Source organism: Ambystoma mexicanum, chromosome 7p (assembly GCF_040938575.1).
Source record: "Ambystoma mexicanum isolate Mex_15411 chromosome 7p, UKY_AmexF1_1, whole genome shotgun sequence".
Classification (NCBI taxonomy): domain Eukaryota; kingdom Metazoa; phylum Chordata; class Amphibia; order Caudata; family Ambystomatidae; genus Ambystoma; species Ambystoma mexicanum.
This window is the reverse complement of record NC_090939.1, coordinates 860,027,163-860,052,916: the sequence shown is the minus strand read 5'-3', so window position 1 is coordinate 860,052,916 and position 25,754 is coordinate 860,027,163. Positions and strand designations below refer to the sequence as shown.

The window sequence follows — 25,754 nt, the reverse complement described above, 5'->3', positions numbered from 1 at the left end:
ACAGCTGGTGCACAAAATGTAGTGAATCCATCGATGACTACGTGTTTTGTGCCCCTGGTTTCTTGCAAAAATAAGATAGTAGGATAGTCAATAGAAGAGATCGGACCTAACCATGTAATGAAATTAGTAAGCCCGCAACAATTCCAAGGAACAATATTGAGATGGGGTGGCTAAGATTGTTTGGAGTCTCTGGTCATTTCTATAATTGAGGACATAAGTGGTGCTAACCAAGTAATGTTAGTAGCTGACCCTACCAAGGAGGATACATGTGTAATTAGATCAGCATTCGAGGCAGGGGCATTTTGGGTATTAGGAACACTTTCATGATCAAAAACAGTCATTAGCAATTGTTCATCCAGAAATTCAGTGGCCTCTTCGATCGTGCGGAATAAGCATAAAGATAGACAAAGCAATTCAAAATCATCTCTGTGATCCCACAACAGCTTTAGTATAATGACAGATTGCGGGGCACAGATTATACGAAAATTATTATGATTAGCCAACTTGATCCACTCAATGTCGTCAGAGTGTAGGGTCCGCACTTGCGGGCTACCTTTAAACAAGTTAAATAGAAATTATCTATTTAGTCTCTGGGAACCATTTTTCTTGCGGTCACTAATCTACCCCAAAATATTTGTGGTTGCCATCGTGATCACATTTTCTTCCATCTCGTTCTTGGAATTATTGTGTACATGAGTAGTCAGTCACTGGACTAGGTTCCGAACCTGAGATTGCAAAATTGATGTTAAAGTTAGTCCCTGCTAATAATGACTGCCGAGCTTCCTTAGTAGTCGCGTTGTTGCCATTAACATTCGCGGTAGCGTGATGTGACGCCAACGGTGCATTTTCTGTGTTTCGCGTGGTGAAGACAACTTTCGGGACTAGCGAAATCTTGGTGCTTGCCTGGAGGGATGGTTGCGAGTTGGCTTGGGAAACTACTGGTAGAGCAAGTCTCATTGGGAGCCCCTCATCAGGTTTGGCCATATTGGCACAACATACTGGCAAGACACCAGTTATTTTATTACAGGCCATTGGACAGTAGCTAGACGGTTGACCTTGTTTAAGGATTGGTGGCCCAGCATGAGGTAACAACCTTTCGCCAGTCTCAGATTTTCGTGAGGCAGTCAGTGATAATTTGGCGATACCTCCTGTCCGCCATGCATAGCTAAATTGAGAACCAATTTCGATTCCTCATTTAATTGATTTAAATCAATTAATACATAATTGTTTGCCATATTAGAAAGATGTCTTATGTTAGAGTTATTCAATAGGAAAGGGTAACATTTGACTGCTACATGAGTGTTTAGACAGAGGGGATACTATGTAACCCCTCCAGCACTCCATTGTAAAATGGTGTGTGCTGGGTCGATGAATTTGGAAGAGACTAGTAAAGTCAATTTCACTTTACATTCTCTGGAAAATAGTAGTTTATCCCAGAGAAGGTATTTAAACCTTTAGGAAGTCTAAAAGACATCCCTGTGTCACTGCACCGAGGGTGCTGTGTAAAACACATGAAAAGATGATGCCTATGGAGTATCTAAGTAACTGAAGGGACTGCTCGGTTAAGTGGGAGGACTTTAAGAGCAAGCAACTTTGGAAACAAAAAGAAGGGGTGGCGTCCTACAACTGGCATTTGTTTCTTTACACATGTATTCTCAGTAAAGAATTTCTATTTTTCATGCTTTGTATAGCTGTAGAAAAAAAACTTGTTTACAATCTTACAGTAGATGAAGAGCGAAAAACAATATATTGAGTGTACATAGCTTTTTATCACTTAGCTATTGTTTAAACTGCAGGTATAGCCCAACATTTAGCTATTTGGCAAATCAACTAATTCTGCATTTTTAGTCACATTTAAAGTTTGTGAATTATCTAGAACGAAACAAGTCGAGTACCATACAAAAGTGAACAAACCAGGTACAAAACATATAGACATGTAGAACAGTTATTGGACAATGTTAACAATTTCAGTGAACTTTTCTTTTAATAGACATTTTATTTTGCAAATACTGTCATGGAAGACATAATAGTGCTAGGTGCATACATATTCAAAAGGGTAAGCATTAGTATACCCTTCAATTGGGTTTTTATACAAAGGACATAAAATGGTCAATGGTATTTTTCTGACGAACAAGAGGGTGACCTAGTCGATGGTCTACGTCTGGAAGTAGATCAACTAAAAATGGGTGTGACGGAAGTTCTTTCTAACACTCAAGGTGTTCCGTCCCTTGACGTTTTGGCTTGGTGGTCAAAAAAGCCTTCATCATGGGCCTAGACCGGGTCTCCCTAGGGGGAGGCGGGGGAGAGAAAACAAAACAAAAGCAAACTCAATAAGTGTGGAGCGCCTCTAAAAAAGGAGGGCCGAATGGCCCCTATACATGCATGAACAAATATTGTTGACCTGTCTTTTTGTTTGGCCTACATACCTAAACCCACACGGGCATGCTTTTATGTAGACTACATTCATGGTTTTACATTTCGAAAAATGTTTGATCTTCCATTCTTTATCTCCAATCATGCAGGATGCAGTTTTCCTAGTCAATCTGCATGCATTGCATGTTCCACACGGGTGGTGACCCACTAACTCTCCCATGCTCCATAGTTTGGTCCTTTGTGATTTTTTGTTAAGTCTGGAATGAGTTAATAGGTCTAAGGTTTTTACCCTGCTTGAGTGCCATTCTTGGTACAGGTTCCTCCGGAAGGCTAAGCTGGACAAGGCCAGAATTTTTCGATAAGTGACTTTAATCTTGTGGTAGTGGGACAAAAAGTGGTAATACACGTCATTTGTTGTTCTCTTTCCATATTCTGTATTCTGGGTGTAAGCAAGGACTCTCGCGGAGTGTACTGGGCTCTCTTTTTGGTATTGTTGACCAATTTCTTTGGGTAACCTCTGGTTTGTAGTTTTATTTGGAGTTCTTTGGCATGCTTCTGGTATTGGTCTATTTCTGTACAGTTCCGCCTCAGGCGTAAGAACTGTCCAAAGAGTAAGTTATCCCTCAGGTTTTTAGGATGGTTGCTCCTATAGTGAAGGAGTGTGTCCCTGTCCGTGTCTTTGTTATACAATGAGCATGTTCGCTTGTTCTCTCGCATTCCAATTTTAAGATCTAGGAAATTGATTTTTTGATTGCTTTTGCTAACAGTGAATTGAATTTCTGAAGTTTGTGCATTCACCCAGTCCAGGAAGTTAGCCAGAGAAATGTCATTGTCTTGCCAGATAAAGATTATGTCGTCTATATATTGAAACCAACGAAAGATTTTATCTCTAAAGGGATTGTTGGTATTGGGGATATATTGATGTTCGTACTCAGACATAAAGATGGCAGCCATACTGGGGGAAAAGCCTGCCCCCATCGCTGTTCCGCTGATTTGCAAGTAGAATACTTCAAAAGAAAAGAAGCTGTTTGTCAAGGCCAGTTCGAGAAGCTCAACTATGAAGTTGATGGGAACTCTTTTCTGCATCATATGGTGAGTGAGATGATGTCGGATGCATTCTATTGCTAGGTTTTGGGGAATGACACGCTGGTAATGTCCATTGTGACCAAGAGTTCTTCGGATGGGGAGAATGGTTGATTTTCGAATAGGGCGATGGTGGCCATGGTGTCCCTCAGGTAAGTCGTGTCTGCTGGCTCAAAGGTTTTAAAAAATGGTCCACAAATTTACAGATGGGCTCCAGTACTGATCCACACCCCGAAACTATGAGTCTACCAGGTGGGTGCAGTTTATTCCTATGGACTTTACGAAGAGCATAAAATGCCGGTGTTCTGCCTTCCGAGGTTGTCAAGAAGATTTCTTCCTTTTCACTGATCCAGTCACGTTCAAAGGCAAATTTGGTTATCTCCTGGATTTTGACTTTTATTTCAGCTGTGTGGTCCTTTCTCAATTTTCTGTAGTTGGCAGTCTCGTCCAGAGGGCTCATAACCATGCTTTTGTATTGGTTTAGATTTTATACTACAATTCCACCGCCCTTATCGGGCATTTTGATCACTTGTTGTTTATTGTTCGAGAGGTTCTTTAGGGCTTTGTGTTCTTCTGAGGATAAATCGAGCCTTGGTTTGTGGGGTATTTCTTGTGGCTCGATAAATTATTTCACGATACATTTTTCAAAAGAGACCATGGAGGCGGGAACCTCGTTTTCTCTTGGGTTAAAGTTCGATGGTACCCGAAGTCTTGAATCTTCTTGTTCTGTTTTTTTTTGTTTCCTACGGAGATATCTAAAACTCCATAATCAGAACACAAATGTAAAACACACGTCAAAACACATGAAAGAGTGGGGAAAAAGGGCTCACTCTTTCCAGGTAAAAAAATCAAGTCCTCAAAATCCAGCAGTTGCTGGGGTCTCTAATGTGAAGGGAATTAGAACATTTCTGAAAATTCTCCCTAACAAGCAGCATCCACTTCGATAGTGGCGGTTTGCTCGATAATTTCAATAAGAGGCGTTGGGCTTTTTGGTGAGTCCTCCTGAATCCCAATGTTGGTGTCACAAGCGTCAACCATGTTCAGGGAAGCCTCAATAATACCTTTAGATCGTAATCTTTGAGTGGTTGGAAATCGAAAAACATCATTCAGTTTTAAAGAATTTAACTGAATAGCTTCAAGCAACATAGTAGGAGCAGCCTCAAGATTCGAAGCATTAGATTCGGCGCCAGTAGAAACGGCATCCGCATATGAACGCCGTACCTGTGCATCAGATGCTACATGAACGGACGTTTGAGTGGATTTACTGGACACAGAGGGAGCAATCGGTGTTTGTAATTTTTCAAAAAGCGAATCTAGAATAGACATTTTCTCAGTCTGGCAGGTAACGTGAGCCAACATGAAGCCCTCTATTTTAGTAAGTTTCCCTTACAGGTCCAAAAGATTATCGAGATGAAGATGCATCAAGTCATGTCCTTTATCGAGTAGATTAAGGATTCTAGTGATGACTGGGAATGAAAGAGTATCCGCATCAGGGATAGTACAGGGGTCAGAGTTGTTAATTGGGAGGCCGGAAGCGTTGTGGTAGTTTCCAGTACCATAGTTATCACTGCCATCTATTGGGAAATCCATATGAATATTTGTGTACAATAGATTCAGACCTAGGTTTTGTACCGTTGCCAAGGAGCATGGGAGAGTTTGTCGAGGGCCGCCGCAACGATGATACATACTGGCTACCATGGCCCTGAACTTCAGAGGGTAAAAACACTGCAGGAGATGCTGGATCCAAGGATATTCTGCAACGCTTACCCCATTCATTTTGGAGTGTAGGTGCCAGAAGATAAATGTCCGATATGCAGTTATTAAACAGCACAGCCGATCAATAATTTGCATTCCCGGATTAATCACCAGTCATCATATTGACCATACCCTGTGCATACTGATATTTGGCCATATAATCGGGAGCAACGAGCATGGCAAGCTTCCGTGCTGGTGCAATATTATTTTGTGCATACATACATTTGGTTCGATAGCGAGTGATTGCTGGCTGTAAGGGACAGTGTTGGTGTCCATAGCACGTTATAGTGTTAAAATATCTTGTGGTTTATGCACAGCAATCTCTTCGCTAGAATTGTGTAATTGAATGGGAGCAGAGTGGTTTAAGCCCGTGAGAGTTTTGCCTCAAAGACGCTTCCCGCTATGTAAACTACCGACCATATTTGCGATGCAAGTGCTTTTATAACACCTTAACACCGTAGGGACAGACAACGAATATACTTGGAGTAGAATGATGCAACTTTCATGAATTGTTACCGTGTCCTTTTTCTGCGTACCCGTCTTAGCGTTCTCCTATGTCACCCTCGTACCTAACAGAAACAATCTTGCCTTTCAGGAGAACCTAACATTCAGGGCTCAACACGGGTAAATAGACTTGGTACGCAGTGAACACCATACAGATTAATATCCAAAACAGGTAAAACAAATATAGATAAACTTGACAGAATAAAGACTTCCACCACACCGCCACCTCGCACCCGAACAGCCAGACACTTGCATAACACTTCCAGATGCGCGTGCACTGGCTCTATATGGAATGGCGGGGGTGGGGTGGAAGTCTTTATTCTGTCAAGTTTATCTATATTAGTTTTACCTGGGGGGGCGGGGGGGGGCGGGGGGGTTGGGTGGGCAGGTGAGTGGAGCTGCAATTTAACAGTGATTTTAGCAGAGAGTAAACTTGAGGTTTCAAACTCAAGACCAAACAAAAAGTCCAAACAAAGATCCCATGTATATTCAGTGATCGCAGAGATCAATTTGCCAAAGTCAATATGTGAACTAGTGTTTCCATGGGAAACAAACATCACCTTGAAGATGGCAAGCCGAGGAACAATGAGGCAGCGTGGAGCAGCGTAGACAGCCATAGACTTCCGGAACACTACCAGATGCATACGCACGGGCTGTATACTGGCAGTATACAGGTGCCTAGGACCATAAGGAGAACCCTATGTACGATGATATTTAGGTTACGGGTACTCCTGGATGGGGAGCCCTTTTCCACATCTAATCCAGATGCTGTATCAGAGATTCACTGAAGAGGAATGTACAAATAAAGTTTTGACATAACAGTAAAGCAGAATGTGCCATAGCCCTCAGCCTGTGTGTGATCTGGGGCCATGTCTATTCAATAAAGGGAAGCTATTCATTCACATACTTTGGATATTGGTCCAGGGTCATCTCAGTGATCTTAAAACTGCTAAAATATCCCATAATGTACACCACCCAGTTTGTAAAATTGGGCCTTTTACACTTATGTGCAAGTGTAGTTGCAACTAGGTGAATAATGAGAACTTCCAAGTGCCCAGACATGGGAAAGGTACCCTCTCTGAGTCCCTAAAGTGCACCCATGGATCCATAGCATAAATTAAAACTAGCATGGGCATGACATTGCCCCAAGACCTCCTTCCAGAAAATGGTGGCTTTAAGAGAGGTCCACCACATATGGACTTAATGCATCCCCCCTCCAGCATAGAGGTAAGGCATATGGGTTAGATTTTGTGGAGCCTACTGTGGGACAGATACCACCTATAACAACTTAAATAAGCATTCTCTGTTCGAGGTACAGCTAGCAGATTATTGCATAAGAGTGCATATACGCACCAGGCTTCCACATTCAAATGTGTACCAATGTACTCTTCCTATTTGGACATGCATGGTAATTTTTCAGAGGGGCTGGAGTGCTCTAGTCAAAGTGGAGACTGTACAAAGTGGAGACTGACTTTAGATTTTCATGCCAGGAAAGTGAGCTCAAGTGCATTCAGGGGACTAGTACCTCTAGCTTTGACCCGGTGGTTGGAAATCCAATGTCTCAAATTTAATCACTGGTATCTATCCACCTCCTGTAATGCTATCCCTAGTGTGACGTGTACTGTACCCATGGTCCTTCAGGGGTTGAGGTCCCTCAGATTGTTGATATGAGGTTGCATGAAGTACAGATTTGATAAAACAGAAAAATATCTATGCACCTTCTACTCCAGTAGGGGAGGAAGGGTGGGCACATGTGAAAAGGACCAGAAATACGATACAATGAGTAATGTATCCCTTCTGAAGATTGTGGATCTGCTTAGATTAACAAGCAGTATCTGGAGAAGGAAGTGGGAAGTGAGAAGGTACTGCTGCAAAGATGTTTTAGAACTGTTTGTCCCACCTGTAAATCTGCTTTAGAGCGAGTTTCAATGCAATAATGCTGTGTGATTGTATGGATGGAACTCCATTTAACAGCTTTGTAAATGGAGTCCAGAGGGACATTTGCAATGAAGGCTAAGGTAGCTCCTGTACCTTTGGTAGAGTGAGCAATGGAAGTCCAAGGTAAAACTCTTTTGGATAGGGAATAGCAGAACTGGATGCACTCGACTATCCATTTGGAGATTGCGTTTTTTGATCTGTGATCGCCCTCTCTCCCAGGTGCTGTGGAAACAAAGAGTTGGTCTGTTTTCCTTAGAGGTTTAGTTGTGTTCACATAGTACAAGACTGCCCTCCGTACATCAAGTGTATGGAGGCTCACATCAAGTGTATGGAGGCTCATTTCAACTGAGTTGGATGGATTTTGAAAGAAGATAGGAAGTTCTACGGATTGATTAACATGGAACTTTGAGATGAACTTAGGTGAAAACCTAGGGTGTGTTCTGCGGACAACCCTTGTGAATTATGAAGAAAGGGTCTAGTACGGACAAAGCCTGTAGCTCACTGACTCATTTTAGAGGTGATGGCTACAAGGAACGCAGTTTTGTAAGTCTGATGTTTTAGGCTGGCCTTATGCATAGCCTCAAAAGGTGGACCCATGAGTTTTGAGAGCACAACATTAAGAGCCCAACATGGAGGAGGGTTGGAAATGGGAGGGTATAGCCTCTTTACAGCTTCCATAAAAGCTTTAATGACAGGAACTTTCCACCAGGACACCTTGTTTTGTGAAGTGGTGTAAGCGGTAGGGCCGCCAGATGTACTTTAATGGAGTTGAATACTTGGCTGGCGTCTAGTAGGTGAAGCATTTAATGCAGAATGTTAGCTGGGGAACATTCTGTTGGGTTTAGTGTTTGTGACCTGCACCGTATCACAAATCTCTTCCACTTATTGAAATGGCAGTGTCTGGTGTTGGGTTTTCGGGCCTCTTTTAGGCGATCCTTACACCTTTGTGGAAGATTCAAGTGGCCAAATTCTATGACTTCTGGCTGCCAAGTTCATAAATTGAGGGCGCGGATTGAGGGATACTCTGTTGGTTTAGCATGTTGTATGGGCATGGGCGTTTGATTGGATCGCACATCGCCAGTTTGAGCAGATGTGGAAACCAAAGTTGTCTCGCCCACATAGGAGCAACCAGGATTAACGCCACTTGTTCATGGTGCATCTTGTGCACCATTTTGCTCAGGCGTGGTGTTTGGGGTCGAGCGGAAGTAAGCAGATTTCCCTGACCAGTTCATCCACAGGTCATTCCCCTTGGGCCCTAGTTAGGGAACCCTAGACGCGAAGTCTGGGCACTCAGCGTTTAAGCTTATGGCAAACAGGTCTAGGGGGTGACCCCATTGTGAGAATATTCCATCTAGGAAATCTTTGTTGAGTTGCCACTCATGTTCTGGTAGAGGGTATCTGCCAGATAATTGAGTTCCCCTGGAACATGTTGATATTAGGAACATGTTCCTCCTTTGCGCTTTTGAGGGCATCTTCAACAGCTTTACTGATAAGTACATTAGGATCTACCGGCATGTTAATGAGGGTGGCCCAAGTCTCTTAAAACCAGATTGTTTGAGCCAGGCATGGGGCTTGACGAGCGTGCCTTCTGCTATGATGCGACCTGCATTATCTGCTGCATCAAGATTATTTTTGAGGGGGGGGGTGCTGTTGCGCACATCTAAGATGGCCGCCTAGTTCCAGAGCTCCGGCTTCTATAAATCCTTCAAGATACGCATCCTCTCTCAGGGCCGCCCGCGGAACAAACTAAGCACGTCGATCTGTGGCGCAAGACTGGGCACATACTGGGAAAAATGTGGGCCGCTACGCCGGACCGCGTTGAAGATACACCGTCCTGAAGATCCTGCGGACGAAGGCTGGGACATTGGCCGCCCGCGAGTTCCGAGCGAACTTCCCCTGGAGCCGCGGGGGAGGGGCCGGATCGAGTCGGAGAGGCCGCGCTTCGACCAAACTCCTAGAGGTGATCGGACCATCGCTGCTGGCTAATGTGAGGGTGCCACATTGGTATATATCGTCGCCGCACACTGGGCGCGGCGGTTCCCCGACAACAGCCGCGTGGTATGCAGCCACCGTGCTACGCGGGCCACTATTGATCCGACTCCCGTGCCTGCGGAGCTGCCCTTGGCTCCCCTGATATCTCCCGCTGGTGGAGTGCCCCTCCACATGTGGACGGACGTAAAAACAAGTAAGAACAGGTGGGGCAACGCATGAGGAGGGTGGACACCCCGAACAGGATCTGCCGAGGAGGGGACATTTTATCCGGCTGCAGCCCTCCCTGGGCGATAACCTTTACACACCTCTCCTGCACGATAACTGGGTCCAAGCTCACTACCAATCCTGTATAGAGTCCGTACAATACGTTGGGGCGGACGGGGCTGGAGGTGCTGGAAGACGCTGTCTACTTGAATCTACACATGGGCTGATACGAGCAGAAGGGAGCACGCCCCAAGAAAACAGGCCCAATGGACTCCTTTGCCAATTCCCAGCCCAGCGGGTCCATGGTGCCCCCGTTGCAGCAAGTGGACAGTCAGCCCGAGTTGCCAATGGAGTAGAGGGTGGACCGATTGATGGCTATGGTTCAGAACGGCTTCCTAGCGGTGAACACTAAATTGGATGACATAGGGGCAACAATCAGCTCCTTGAAAGCGAGGGTGGACAAGGAAAGCACACGGATTACTGAGGCCGAAGGCAGGATCGCTATCAATGAAGACTCGATACTACAACATGGCCGCGATATTGCCCAGTTGAAAGGGGACCTCCGGAAAACCCTTCACAAATGCGAGGATTTGGAATCCCGCTCCAGGAGGAACAATATCCGTCTGGTTGGTGTGGCTGAAACCTTTGGCAAGGGGTCTATGGAACGCCAGGTAGAGGCCCTTCTGAAGGAACTCCTGGGTTCCGACTCCTTTTCGGACCATTTCCTTGTGGAGCGAGCACACTGTATATCGGCGCCTCCGCCCGGGCCTGGAGCTCCACCTCGTACAATAATTGCCCGCCTTCTCAATTATAGGGACAGGGATGCTATCCTGCGGATATCCAGGGATAAGGTCACCCTATTCCATGAAAACAACAGAATCCACATATAGCCGGACTTTTCCACCAATGTGCAATCACTTAGGAGATCTTATGAGCCCGTCAAGAGACAACTGAGACTCAGCCAGGTCCCGTACTCCCTTGTCTACCCAGCGAAAATGAGAATCCAGCATGGAGGCAGGGCTCACTTTTTTGAAAATCCAACCGAAGCCATGCTCTACATTGAAGCCTCCATCCCTCTACCGACCCGGGAACGGGCCGGGAACCAGAATCTGCCGCCCCGGGGCACGATGGAGCCCGACGACACCGCGGGGTGATGTGTTTTTTTTATGCCACACTGCTATAATGTTTTAAATTGAAGGCTGCAGGGTGGCCCTGAATGTAAATGTTTGTTGGAATGGAGCCGTGCAGACTTCCTGGGTCGGCGGTCATGTGAGTGCAGCTCACACCCGCAGGAGTGTTCCTAGGTTATGGTTTTAGGGGTACATTGTTCAGTTGGGGTTGATGATGCGGGAGTGGGTTGGGAGTGGAATAGGGATACGGTGTTGCCGTGCGAAATGCCGGGCTTGTTGGGGGAACCCATGTTTCGGGTTGTTATTGCGGTTAAAATAGAGAGCGGTTTTGCAGCTGGATACCCATTCTCCCTGCGACAGGGGCGGGAGTATGGACGTATGCCTAGTCTCAGGTACGACCATGACACAGGTCAATAAGGGCTTGAATGTTAAGCTCCTTTCCTGGAATATCCGGGGGTTGAATAACCCGATTAAGGCAAGGAAGATCACAGCATACATCACACGCCACAACCCTTACATTCTTTTTATGCAAGAGACGCACGCGCTTGGGCAGGTCAAGGCTAAACTTTTACCGAGGTGGGGGGGTCGCACAGGTACTATACAGAATATTCAGCACAATCCAGAGGAGTGTTGACTCTCATACACCCCAAATTATGTTTTAAATATCAGTCCAGCAAAATAGACCCACAGGGTAGATACATACTGGTGTAGGGGGAATTGGCGGGGCACCAAGAGCTTCTGATTAATACCTATGGTCCGAATTTAGATGACCCACAGTTTTATTGCGCAATACTGGATATGCTATCATCATCTGGTGAGACACAAATACTCTGGGGTGGCGACTTCAATATGATATTGGACCAATCCCTGGATTGCTCATCGACTGTCCCCAGAACCCCCTCCAAGGCCGCACTGGTAGTAACACAATTAATGGAACAGATGGGTATGGTAGACGCATGGCGTGCATTACACCCAAGCGAGAAGAAATACACCTTTTTCTTGTCAGTGCAAAATTCTCATTCGCGCATTGACTATTGGATCGTTAGTCAGTCCCTATCTGGGGCGATCTCCCAATGTGATATACACCCCCGTACCCTTTTGGATCACTCACCGGTATCGCTTGACATCAACTTTAGTGACGTCTCCCGCCCGGCGAGAAGATGGAGGATGCCCCCTGCAATCCTAAGAGACCCCAACATATGCAAATCGTTACATACAGAGATTGCAGAGTTCCTAGAACTAAACAAGGGTTCAGTTGTGTCAGGTTTTCGCATTCTGTACCTCACATTAGCAAGGTTCCTAGGAGAATAGGATATTGCAAACACTATTTCAGGCGGTTAAAATATTAAATAAATTCTGTTTAGAAACTAGAACATTTTCTATTTTAGTTAAGTTCATTTTTTCTTGTTCCTTAACTAACCTTCATTAGAAAGATGACATGTCCCCAAGCCAAGATGGAGGAACACTATCCCAATAGTGATTGGTTTAGTTTGCAGCAGGCAGTATTGTGATGTCACTTAGAATGTTCCTTACAAATCTAAACTGCCTTTCATTAAAGTATTCATCAGAGTAGGTCGTACATTTTTTAGCTCCAGTTAAAATAAAACTATAGTGTATTTTCACTAGGTGTAGAATCTTTTCTTTTAGTTCAATTTCTACCTTAGTAATCTCAGTCAAGAAAGAAGTTGCTGAAATCTATCAGAATATTCCAGTTGAACCAGTTGTTTGAACAGAGGAACCAATTGAAGAACAAGGACTAAGCTAAGTGAAATTCCGTTGTTTAATGTAGAAAGCTATTAGATGTTGCTCAAAAGACATTTTAACTTAAGACTTTACAAGTTCATTCATGGTATTTTTTAAGTCAAGTAATTTTATTATATTTGGCCAAACTAGAGTAGTTGAAGATTCAAGAAAAAGAATTACATTTTCAATTTAGATTTTTAAATCCAACTAATACTAACTAGGCATGCGGATCGTTTTTCGCTGTGTGTCTAATCTCTATTAACCTTATTTAACCTTTGTAACGTTTAGTAATTTTGTTTCGAGCATTCGTACGGAGCCGGAGCGTATAATTCAATCCTATGCGCGTGGTTAGAGAAAAGGACCCTACGACGTCGCGCATTTTGAGATTAATCATTTTTTCTCTGTGTCGCGCTTCGTAACAGATTCAAAGAAATAAAGACTTTCGTTTGGACAAATCGCTTCGGATTCAAGGCTAGTCAGTAATTTTATGAACAAGAGTTTTGAACTAAAGCCTTTTTCAAAGGAGAACCTTTTTAAAGAAAATACAATTTGTAATATTTTCTAAAATCCAGTACTGGCCAGCGGAATAGACTTTCTTCAAGAAGTTATCCAAGGTATTTACATTTAATAAACATATTATTTCAAAAATACACTAAAGGAAATATTCAAAGGCTGAGTAACAACTACACAAATGGGTATCACTAATTTTAGAGAGTGATAAGCTGTATGTAGAGAGAAAAGAAAGACAAAAACTTCATATACCGCATCAAAAGCAGCAACATTTCTTACTGAAGCAGCCTAAGGGCAATTGAAGTTTAGGCAACAGGTAATTAGAGACATATTATAGTAATATAGAATAGTCAAAACATAAGTTTAAATATATTTTACTTAAAGCTGTGTTTTCTTTTAGGAACACCACTGATCCAAAAAAATCTTCCAGCGAAGACAGTCTGAAGTACCTGCAGTGGAGTTCTTGTCTTTGTTTTGTTATCCATTCCCCTTTCCCCTTGGGTTTGCCTGGCCAATAGTTTTATAGTATCAGGATTGTTGAGCAGGCAGGCTTTGGGGGCTAGGTGGGCCAGCTTCACTCCTGCAGGATCCAATTACTTCAGTACTTGATAGGTTGCCACTTATGCCACACTATGGGATGCATTCAAGGCCTGGGTCCGGGGAGCCATCCTGGGCAAGTCGACTGGTATGTTGAAGTCGGTACGTGAGGAATTAGGGGTGGCCGAGACAAAAATTGACCTGTTACAGACAGAGTACAGCATCATACAGGATAAGGGAACCCTGTCGCAAATACATACTACGGTAAAAGAATTCCACAAGTTGGCCCATAGAGAAGTTCTCTATATGGCTGCACCAGCCAAAGCCCGACGATACGGGGAAAGCAATAAGGCTGGGAGATTCCTGGCCAACATGCTTAGAACTGATAGGCACCATAACGCGATCCCGAGCATACAGACACCGACTGGAGTTACGGTAAACAGAGACCGAGACATTAACTCCGCTTTTACCGAGTTCTACTCCTCCCTCTATTCCAACCACGAAAAAACAAAAAACAAAGAGGACACGTTTCAATATCTAGATAATCTCGACCTTCCCACATTAACGGCCGAAACCCGTAATATACTAGACAGGCCAATCACATCAGAGGAAATTGCAGAGGCCATAAAAGCTCTGTCGAGCGGCCGTTCCCCTGGCTCGGATGGCCTTCCAGTGGAACTATACAAAGAATTCTCTAGTGAATTGGCCCCGATACTGCTGAAAGTGTGGGAAGAGGCAATGAGCCTGCGGGTTCCCCCGGAATCGATGCGAGAAGCAATCATCACTGTCCTTTTGAAACCCCGTAGACCGCCATAAGACATGGCGTCCTATCGACCCCTGTCTAATCAACACTGACGCAAAAATCTTTGCAAAAGTGCTGGCCACCAGACTCCTGCCATACATACCGATCCTGGTTCATCCTGACCAGGCCGGCTTTATACCAGCCCGATCCACGGCTCTCAACCTGAGACGCCCATTTAATGTTATGGCACAGATAGACCCAGATGCCAAGGCGGCCGTGGTCGCATTAGATGACGAGAAGGCTTTTGACTCCGTTTCCTGTGTCTCGGCCAGTACTATATTAACACAGCCGACAGCTAAGGTCCTGACTAACACCACTCTCTCCCCGTAATTCCACCTACACAGGGGGACCAGGCAGGGATGTCCCTTCTCGCCCATACTTTTCGTTCTGACCAATGAACCAATGGCGGAATTCATACGTCAGAACCACTCACACAGAGGTCTTAGGATGACCGGCCCCCCTCAGATAATATCACTTTACGCGGACGACACTTTACTATATGTCCGTGACCCCAAAGAAAATGTGCAACACATCATGTCGGACATACATGAATTCTCAGAATACTCGGTATATAGAATTAATGTACCGAAGTCAGAAATATTTCCCATTACTGACGGCACGGGAGACCTAGCTGAAATAGAGGGATTTAGACCTGCCCCCACCAAGGTACGCTACCTAGGGATAATGGTCACCAGAGATAAAACTCTGCTATATACGCACAATCATGGGGAACTGTGGTCAGCCCTTGCAACCAAATTTCAGATGTGGGCTAGCCTTCCACTATCCCTGTATGGCAGAGTTGCGCTACTCAAAATGGTGGTCCTCCCCAAGCTCCTACATTACTTCAATAACATTCCACTTTGGCCTGGTAAACCCTTCTTCTCGAAACTTAAATCACTCGCCTCCTCGTTTATCTGGAATGGGAAAACTGCCAGGATGGGTTGGGATAAGATGGTTGAGCCTTTCGCGCAGGGAGGCATCGCGGCACCAGACTTCAAGCTTTATTATTTATGCGCGCAAGCTCAATTTGCAAAGCATTGTTCGACCCAGAGGACACTGCCCCCCACATATTGATTGAAAAGCACTCTGTTCGCCCAAACAACATACGCTCAGTCCTTCTTAACCCAATCTATGGGGACATATGCCCGTTCGATCCGGTATACACTACTACTCATGCTTGGGCCAGAATTTACAAGAGGCTAGGACTGGAATCCTCCTATGACCCGGAAGTCCCCCTGTGGGACCTCTCCAGCATTTCCCCCACATTTGATCGAGCCCTCCAGCAATCCTGGGACCCTAACAAGCTTTTCACGCTACGCGACATGTTGCCTGATGTTGAGTTCTGTGACCTCTCGGGCTTTACTGAAGCGGTGGGGAGGGGCCAGCTTAAACTGTTGGTTAGATAGGGAGGCGCAAGGTGGTTCAAGGCTTTGTAGGTGATGCATAAGGTTTTTAGGTCAATTTTATGTTGGATGGATAGTCATTTACATGATTATCTGATAGCAGAAATGTGTTCTCTTCTGGGAATATTGAGCGCAGCTCGGAGTGCATTATTTTGGAGGACCTGCAATTTGTTTATTATGGATTTGTTTGCGCCTGCATATAAGCCGTTGTAGTAGTCCAGTTTGGACTGTACGAGTGCTCTGGCTAATATGAGGCAGCTGCTGGTGGATACTAGTGGTCTGCAAGCCCTTATCAGCTTACCTGTGTAGGCAGTGGCTGTCATGTTGATTTGTTTACAGAGGTTGGTGTTGGTATCTAGATAGAAACCAAGGGTTTTTACGCTTTTGGAAATGGGTATGCTGTTTCCATCAATGGTAATGCTGGTGTAGCTGGGGCCAAGTTTCGAGAGGGTGTTGGAGGAGCAGACCAGGAGCAGTTCTGTCTTATCATTCAGGCAGAGGCCGTGTGTGGCCATCCATGCCTGAATGATGGTGAAGACTTTGTTGATTCTGTCGACATCGGAGTTGTAGTTGCCCGATAGGGTTAGGGGTATCTGGGTGTCATCAGCATAGTTGGTGTAGGTGACACCCAGATGGTCCAGTTTGTCAAAGAGGGGCTTTGTAAATATGTTATACAAAGTAGGTGAAACACATGAGCCTTGTGGGACACCGCATGTGATGGGTATTTGGTCGGCCGCTGCTAGTGGTGAAAAAACACGCATGGTCCCGTTAGCGAGGAAAGATTGGATCCATGTGACCACTGAGTGGGAGAAGTGTGCAGCTCATGACAGGTGGTTACATAGGATTTTGTGGTCGACCAGGTCAAAGGCTGCAGAGGGGGCCATGAGAAGAAGGATGGCAGCCTTGCCTTTATCTTTAAGTTCATCAATCTGACTTTTAAGATCAACAAGGGCCGTTTCTGTTCCATGTTAAGGTCGAAAGCCAGACTGGCGGATACCTAATAATTGGTTGGATTCTAGGTGGTCCTGAATTTGTAAATAGGCGACTATCAAGGATTTTTAGTAAGAACGGGACAGTGGTGATAGGTCTATAGTTAGTAGGTATAGCCGGGTCAAGAGTTTGCTTTTTTAAAAGTGGGAGGACCCAGGATTGCTTTAAATTACTTGGGACTGCATTGCTGGTGAAGGACCGGTTTATTAGCTTGGTAATGAAGGGGGATAGATCCCTGGCTGCATCTTTTATGATCTGTGCAGGGCAACTGTCCCCTTTATAGTTTGAAGGTTTCAGGGAGGCTATAATATTTTGTACTTCAGGTACAGTTACCTTTTTGAATGTAAAACCTGAGTTGGTGTCAGTGGGTGATTGTGAGGTTAGATTGGCAGTTGGACCATTGGAGAGTTGTTTGTTTTCAATTTTAGTTTGGAGCCCAGTGATTTTGTTGGCGAGGGCATTCTGGATGGCCGTGCACCAGGGTTTATCCTTGGTACATGTACCTGTGGGAGGAATGGGGTTTTCAAGTTCCTTTAAGATGTTGAACAGTTCTCTGGTACTAGATCCTGCTTTGGTAATCCTGGAGTTGAAGGTTTCTTTTTTGGCACGCATTAACTCAGTTTTATAGAGAGCGGTGATATTAGTAAGGCTAGTTCTATTTTCTGAGGTAGGGACTGTTTTCCACAGTGTTTCAAGTTTGCTTTTTCTTTGTCTGAGTAGTTTGAGTTCAGGGGTGTACCAGGAATTCAAGTGTGCTTTGTGTTTCCCTTTGCGCATTTTTAATGGGGCAACAAGGTCAATCGCTTTGGACATAGATTCATTGTAGGTGTTGACCAAAAAGTTCAAATCAGCTGTGGCTGGTAATGCGTCGAGTGTGGGGAGTACCAGGGGTATGAGCGCTTCAGCTGTAATGTTGCGCTTGTTCCTTGTTGGGCAGGCAGGTGCAAGCGGTTTTTTTTTGGGCAATGAGTTATTAATATTGATATCAAGCGAGAGGAGGTAGTGATCCGTCCAAACAAGGGGTAGGGGTTCTTGAGGGTAATGTTGCAGATAAGTGCAGTTACCCAGTCGAGAGACCTTCCTTTCGATTGAGTGGGTTGGGCGCAGTATTGTGTGAGGCCGTGTTCGGTTAGTGCGTTGGCCAGGGAGGTGGCTGGGGCGTCATTAGGGTCATTATACCCGAGGTTAAAGTCTCCAAGAATGACGATTCGAGCTGAAGGTTTGGAGCTCTCGGCTATTAGGGATGTGATGTCTTCTTCAAAGTGTCCAGGTGGGCCAGGAGGCCTGTATATTAGGTGCATTGTAATTGTGCTCTTGGGGGATGTTTGAGGTTTGACTGTGAGATGCTCACATGATTTTAGCGGAGAGGAGGGGGCTAGTCTAAAGTCGAGAGAGGATTTAAAGATAATGGCTACATCACCTCCTCGAGCGTTAGGTCTATCGGCTCTGAGGATGGAGTAATTGTCAGGAATTGCTAGGGATAGAGATGGGCGTGCAGCGTCATACAACCAGGTTTCTGTCACTGCAAGGAAATTGAGGTTGTTGGTCAGGAGGATGTCAGCGGTTTCTATGGGATGGGTGACTAGTGATCTAACATTTAGAAGTGCTCCTTTTAGGGGAGATGGGTTAGGATTATTGGAGACTAGGTTCTGATTGTTGGTCTTGGTATGAGGTTTAGTCGGATGGTTGCTATACTTAAGGGCAAGTCTGGTGCCTAGTCTGTTACGCTCAGTCAGGTCGAAGGTAGTTGGGTGTGTGTGTCTTCTTGGGTGTTAGTGCTAATTGGGCTGTGATCACGAGTAGGGCGTGATGAGTTTGGGTTAGGGTCGTGCCCTTTGGGACTATTGGTGTTGCTATTGGCAGGGAGGACATCTGCGTGAACGCTGCCATAGGTAAGATGGGCGTGTTGTGAGCATTGCAGGAAGGCTGGTGTGGTGGGCAAGAACGGTGTGGGACAGGCGATAGGGTAATGCCTAGGGGAGGCCTAGTCTTGCTCTACTCAACTTCTGGGCGGATTCTTATTTCTTTCAGTCCATCCCCAATTGTGCAAAAAAGTTTTATTGCTTAGTATTCAGGGAACTCATTCAAATGAAATTCCATATAGGCATACGACTCATCTCATAATATGAGTTGAATATCGTAGACCTTATCATTCAGTATTTTACTCCTGAGTTAGGATTTCTCCTGTCATAATGCAGCAAAGAAAAATATCCTGTGTGATAGAGTTCCAGCTTTCCCAGCCTTCGGAAGCTTTCTTTCGTCACATACTATTGGGACACGAGATTTGACAAGTACGTTTGGCGCATGTACTTCTCCAACAGCTATAGACATCACTAGCAGGGGCCTTTGCTGCCTTCGTGCCATCAGAGAAAACAACATTAACTCAATTGTGTGTGACTGCCAATTACCACAAGAAGGCCATGGCGAACAATGTTGGATCACATTGTTAAGTCCATCAAAATATAAGTGATGCTACAAAGAAAGCACTTGTAATACATCGCTATGGAGGTGCAGCGCAGGTGTACTGATGATTCATCAAGAAAGCATGGGGTGACCATTCCTTAAACATTGTTTTGGATGAGCACAATGAAAAGGATTGGTTAACCTTTAGTTTGTTCACCCTAAATTTGTGAACAGATTAATAGGTTAGGATTTCTAGCAATAGTGACCCCCGGATGGTTGGTATGGTAGGAATTGGTAAAGACTACTTCTAAGGCTTAAGAGAAAAGAAGCATGCATCTGTTGCATTTTTATGAACACCAAGCGATGGGATTACTGACCAATAGTTTGACCAAAAAAATGTTTCAGATTACAAGGCATTTTGTGATAACTTTATGCAGGTTTTGCATTGCCAGGAGAGGATCTTTTAGACTTGTACAAGGTGTGTGACTGAGAAATCTGAGATTTCAACTTTTGAATGACCACTTCAGTTTCAGATGAATCATACATTTCTGATCATGAACATTTTGTTTACCTTGTGATGATTTTGAGCACTGGTCCCTTCCAACCAGTTGACATTAAATGTGTACATGTAATCATTCATTCCAGACACACATGCCATGTTATGGTGTATTCGGCTCTAAACATGTTTTATTCAGTCACTTTATCTGCAACTCTTAAGTAAACTACATCAGCAAACCAACATCTTTTGGTGTTTTATTTATTAAATCAACGCCTAAAAAATGTTAATTTCGAACTAAAACCAACATTGGTATTGGGACTGTTGCATGATACTAGAAAAATGGGGATTACCTGATAACACTAATGCAATCCCGCCACAAGCATTTGGAGAGGACATTGAAGTACCATTCATGAGCTGTGTTCCACGCAAGGTCCAGTTGGGAACAGAAGCTATGGCACCACCAGGCGCACTGATGCTTACTCCAAGTGCACCATCAGTACTAGATAAAACAAAATATAAAATTGCATAGATTTAGAACTACAACAGCTAAAATTCAAGACAGTCTTACAAACTCCACATTAGCAAGCTCAATGTGTTACAAGCAGTTGGCACGCTTTAAAAAAACGATAAACATTGATAAATGTAACTACCTGATATGCCGAAAATAGTTTACCACTTCTAGAAGAATTTTATGGCATTGCCATAATTGTAATCTTATGGCCAAGACTGTTCCACCTTTGGCCTTCACTTTGAAGACTAACCCCTCAACCCCCTTCTCCAGCCAATACATTTACTAGGTGGGATCTTTGGGAACTTTACAAATACATAAAAAACAAACAGTCTACATAAATTAAGCAAAATATCAAGAGGGTCCCCTTTCCTTATGGCCCTACTGGTCACCATATTTATTTACTGCAACATTGGCAGAAGTCATTTTAAATTGGCATGGTGGCAATTTGTGCCAATACAAACCTTTAGTGCGCACTAAAAGATTAAATGCTACAAACAAAAACTGCCACAAAAACTGCCACAAAATCGAAAAATAAGACAGCTGTTTTAGACACAAACTAAGATTAGAAGGCATTCATTTGAGTTTCTGAAAAAAGACCAAGATTTAACATGGATAAGTGTTAGGGGAGATTTCCCAAGTCCTCGGCAAGGTAGCACTTCACAAAACTATCCCAGTGGTTTGTAGAACCCCACATCTTAGTATCAGTCTGTACTACTGCTGGAACCTTGGTAGAGTGGCAGAGCAGTAAAGCTGATCTTAAGAGAAAGATGCGAGCTGTAGCCAATTACACTGAACCTAGTTAGTAAAGCACAAAGAAATACTTACTCAAATATATATTATATTTACACAAGAATCACTTTTAAATATCTAGTACATAGAACCAAAACACACAGGATTAATTCAGGATACTTTCCAAAGGCCACTGCTGTAGTTGCTCGAGGTTACAATTGTTACACATTGAAAGTTCACTTTGTTTGCATATTTTGCTTTTCCAGTTCCACAATTTCCTCATTCAGGTTCTTAATCTTTCTTTTTTCCTTTTGCTCGAGAGGCCCATCAGCATTCCTCTTATGTAGGACTTGAAAGCCTCCCACACATATTCCACTTTCACTTCTCCAGTCCAGTTCTCAACTACAAAAAACCTTGCTTTTACTATTTTATCCAATATGTCCATGTCATCAAGAAGTGATACATTAATTCTCCATGTACTTGTTTTAGGTAATGGAAAGGCGAACTTCATTTCCAGAGCGATTGATGCATGGTCCGAGATTATGATGCCTTTAGTATCACCCCCTTTGTAATTCTGCGTGCACAATCCTCAAGTCAAGAATAGGTCAACCCGTGAGTATGTTTGGCTGAGTAAAAGGAATATTGTCGGAGTAAAGGATTCTGTAGTCTCCACAAATCTAATAGATTTCACTCAGTCAAACTTCAAGGTCGTCCTTTTCAAGTTGTTTTCAAAGCTCAAAATTCTCCCACTCTTATCCAGCTGTGGGTCTAGAGTGACATTAAAATCTCCCCCCACAATAACATTCCTTTCATTCACACTTTACAAAAACTGTGCAAGTGTGTATAAAAAAAAACACATCACCACTATTAGGAGCATAGATATTACATATACAGTATGTAACATTATTAATTTTCATATTCACATACAATTCTTCCCTCCTTGTCCCTTATACAACTGATGCCTGAAATTGGTAAATTCTTCCTAATCAACATACATACACCTCTAGAGCTTGAGGTGAAAGCAGAGCAAAACACATCACCAACTCATTCTCGTTTCCACTTCTCAGCATCAGTCTCTAATAAATGCGTTTCCTGGAGCAGCGAAACCTCTGCCCTGAACTCATCTAGTCTGCTCAAAATCATTTTCCTCTTATTTACACAGTTCGCTCCATTAACATTCCAGGAAATCACCTGCAAACTCTGTTTATATGAAATCGCTATGTTTGCGCTGTTAATCACCCCCCCCCCCCGTGATGATACCTGTGAACGCATAACACCCACCACTAAAAACAAAACCAAACACTAAGACCTCCTTGGATTTCTCCATCCCAAACCACTGGAACTTCCCTTCTGTAACCACGCAGAGAGAAACACTGCCCTGTTCCCCCCCCCCCTAGTTTCCAGTCCTATCCTCAATATCCATTCATCCATATAAAACCCTTCAAACCCCTTCATATAATCCATAATCTGCTCAAGCTCAATCTAACTCAAAACCATTCACCACTCTCAAATTCAACCCTTGAGTCTCCCCTACGTGTGCTAAGAGAAGTAACAGTTTCCTCACATTTCTTATCCTTCTTCCAAATATATTTCCTATATACCGATCACATATCAACCGCACCCCTAATTACCACCCAAGCTACTTTATTAGCACACAACCCTTTCTCCCCATAGTATGGGACAGTGACCCCGACCGAAATTCGCCACTATCTCATAATTGATCGGTTCCATACTGAAATCCTATCCTGAACCAGAACGCATCCTAAGATTTAGTGGTTTACTACCAAAATATCAACTTTCTTTAATTTACTCATCCCTGGCCTACGGATGGTAATGCAACTTCTGATTCCAAGAAATATGAGCAATGCTGGACCCTCAAACCAGTGCAAGAGGCCTCGCTCCATGGATTATGGACATACTCATGCCCACAACATGCTTTGAATGTGCCATATCAAATTAGCAATCCGCTCTTCCTGAAATCCCCCAAGTGTAATGATGTTCAAGGGCAAACTGTCAATTACGATACCCCCGTATACATGCATGCAACAGGTGAGGATTATCTGCGACAAGTTAGGGCATGGGAGAGGCAGAAAAATAATGACTGCATGCGTGTTAAACATCTCCAGCCATAGTAATCGACATTGAAACTAAGTGCTATGAGCATAATACGAAATTAAAGCCTATCTCTCTTAATGGTCCAGCCCAAATGTCTACCTATTCATCATTTCAAGGCCTACTATACAATACCCTGGGGGTAGGGGGGCCCACTCTCTCCGCCTGAGAATACCACCATTTAGACCCACCACACCCTGCCCCTCCAGGAAATTAGGGAGGTAAACCTCTTACAACTTACTCCCCTCACAACAAAAAAAAAGCAGTCACCCCAGACGACGTTTTTGTATAGACAGGTGCCATGACCTGAAGCCATCCACAACTCAGGCCATTGTCTCACGAGTAAGAGGGTCTGCATTAACATAAGCGAAAGAAAAGTCACTTAAAAAAAAAATTCAAAAACGAATTCATTGGCCTCATTTTGCCAATACACAGTCTACTTCAAAGCGAAAACTGACAATGCAAATCATAAATGAGACCGCCTCACTTACACCCTCCCCCGGTGTTTGTGCAGACTTTGCTTCCACAAGTCTATTGATATACAAACCTCCCGGTGGGTATCTGGTATTTCCATCGAAATAGTTTACAACGAAATGAATTCCATCGAACGTTTTGCAACTAAACTTTTACCATCGAATGTATGTTTGTGTGGGTTTAAGGGTTGATTTTGTTTGGGGTGGTTTCATAATGGTAAAAAACAGGGGAGTCAGGGGTAACCCCCCAAAAATTACAAAAAAAGCATTTGATGGAAAAAAATTGATGCATTTTCTTTTTGTTAGAAACTTGATGAAGACCTTAAACCCTCCAGGTGCAGATATTAATCATACATGCCCCAGTAACCGAGGATTCTGCATTAGAGTGGTCTAACATGGAGTATAAACCAATGCTTGGTGCCACCGGTTAGACGTTTGTCAGTTTGTGTAGTGCCAAAATAGTGGTAGAACTGCATATCACACTGTTAGCTGCATACTGTTAGCACAACTAAATTAAGTCTGTTTGCAACCAGGAGAATTATTTGATCGTGTTAAGCAGCACTAGGAAACTGGTGGCAAATGAGATGAGCCATATGTGGTGAAAGCACTGGCCTCAGGGGACTTTCACAAGGGTACCCGTCGGTAAAGTTGTGACTGTGCAAGCAGAAGACCTAAACAAAAAATGTCGCTTGTACTATATTGCAAACAGAGTCCCCCAAATTTAGGAGGTGTATTGACCCTCGGGGATTACTGTAAATTATGGTGAGTCTTCCCGCAGAGCTTTAGTAAAATCTTCATTGCAAATTGTGTTGATAGCATGAAGGAACGAAGCTCTGCAAACACTGACTGGGTATTAACCGGAGAGTCTTGTAACATTGATTCTTCGACCTGAACGTCTCCTTGGGAGTCAAACTAGGTTTGGTGAGGCGGAAAGGCGAGAGGCGGCCGTTGCAGGTGGTGAATTTCCTCCCGGTCTTATAACCTGAGCCTCAACCTCAATCCCCAACCTCAAGGCCCTTCTGCAACTGTGGCAATACTTTGCTGGATAGACAAACATAAATCCAGCAAAGAATTGTCAATATCCTCATAGTTGGAACAATCATGGGTCACTCTAGTCTCTTCGGGGCTCTCCCCATTTAGTTCCACCCCTAGCTCATCCGGGACAGGTGGAGCCCCATAAAGAAGGTCAGAATAGTTCCACATTGTGCATAATGGTCTTATCCGTAACTCTTTTCCCCCCCCTTATTAGTCATGGCCTGCAAGGGGACCTCTGTTTTTGCCTCGCCTGCATTCCTCAAGTTGTATTCAGAGCTCTGAGGTTTGATTTGAAATGGCATATTTATATCTCTACAGATGGGTAATTATTTAATCGTAGGTATTATGAGTGTTTCCGTAGTCCAAGATGTTCAGGTTATATAATCTCTAAACACCTGTGCCTCTGTATTCGGAATCAACAATATGTCATGTCTGTCCACTTTTAATCACAAGGTAGGCTACTCGGTGTCGTCACGCTATGGTAATTCGATAACATTACCACACTCCATAAAGGCACCTAATACTGTATGCAGCGAGGGCTACAAGTGACACTCCCAACGCTGCCGAGCAGTTAATTACTATGTTTGCATGCACTGCTGAGCACCATGACGTTATTCTGACTGGGATTCTCACCCGGTACACAACTCTGCAATGCAAACAAAGATTAGGTTACACATGCAAAAGCATATTTAAACTGTTCAAGTACTTATCTCAAGTGTCCGATTACCTTTTGCCAGGTCTTCCCGCTGTGCCTGCGGGGACGGAACATGGAAAAACACTGCACACACTGCGCGCTCCGCAAGTCTGGGGCTTTTTGAAGTCCTGCCTCCCAGATCGCAGCTTACAGCTAATAGAAACAGTAGACTCCTCAGCTCGATGAAATGAAGTGAATAGCAGAATATACTGCCAGTCCCCAGTCACACGGAAACACTGCGCACACCTGCAGATTTACAAAGGTCTGTTTCCTCAAACAGACCTTTATAAAATAGCCTACGGATCTCAATAGCCTGTTACACTTCAATAGTTTT

The 25,754-nt window shown here is 44.0% G+C and overlaps 1 protein-coding gene across 2 annotated transcripts in view; it reads right to left on the bottom strand.

The window, feature by feature from the left end:
- The window catches only part of TPP2 (tripeptidyl peptidase 2), a 1,218,153-nt gene that overhangs the window by 799,600 nt on the left and 392,799 nt on the right, over positions 1 to 25,754 (bottom strand). For both annotated transcript variants that reach the window (XM_069637049.1, XM_069637048.1), the window contains exon 11: positions 20,217 to 20,365. In XM_069637049.1, coding sequence (XP_069493150.1) covers positions 20,217 to 20,365 — 149 coding nt within the window. The remainder of the gene's footprint in view (positions 1 to 20,216; positions 20,366 to 25,754) is intronic.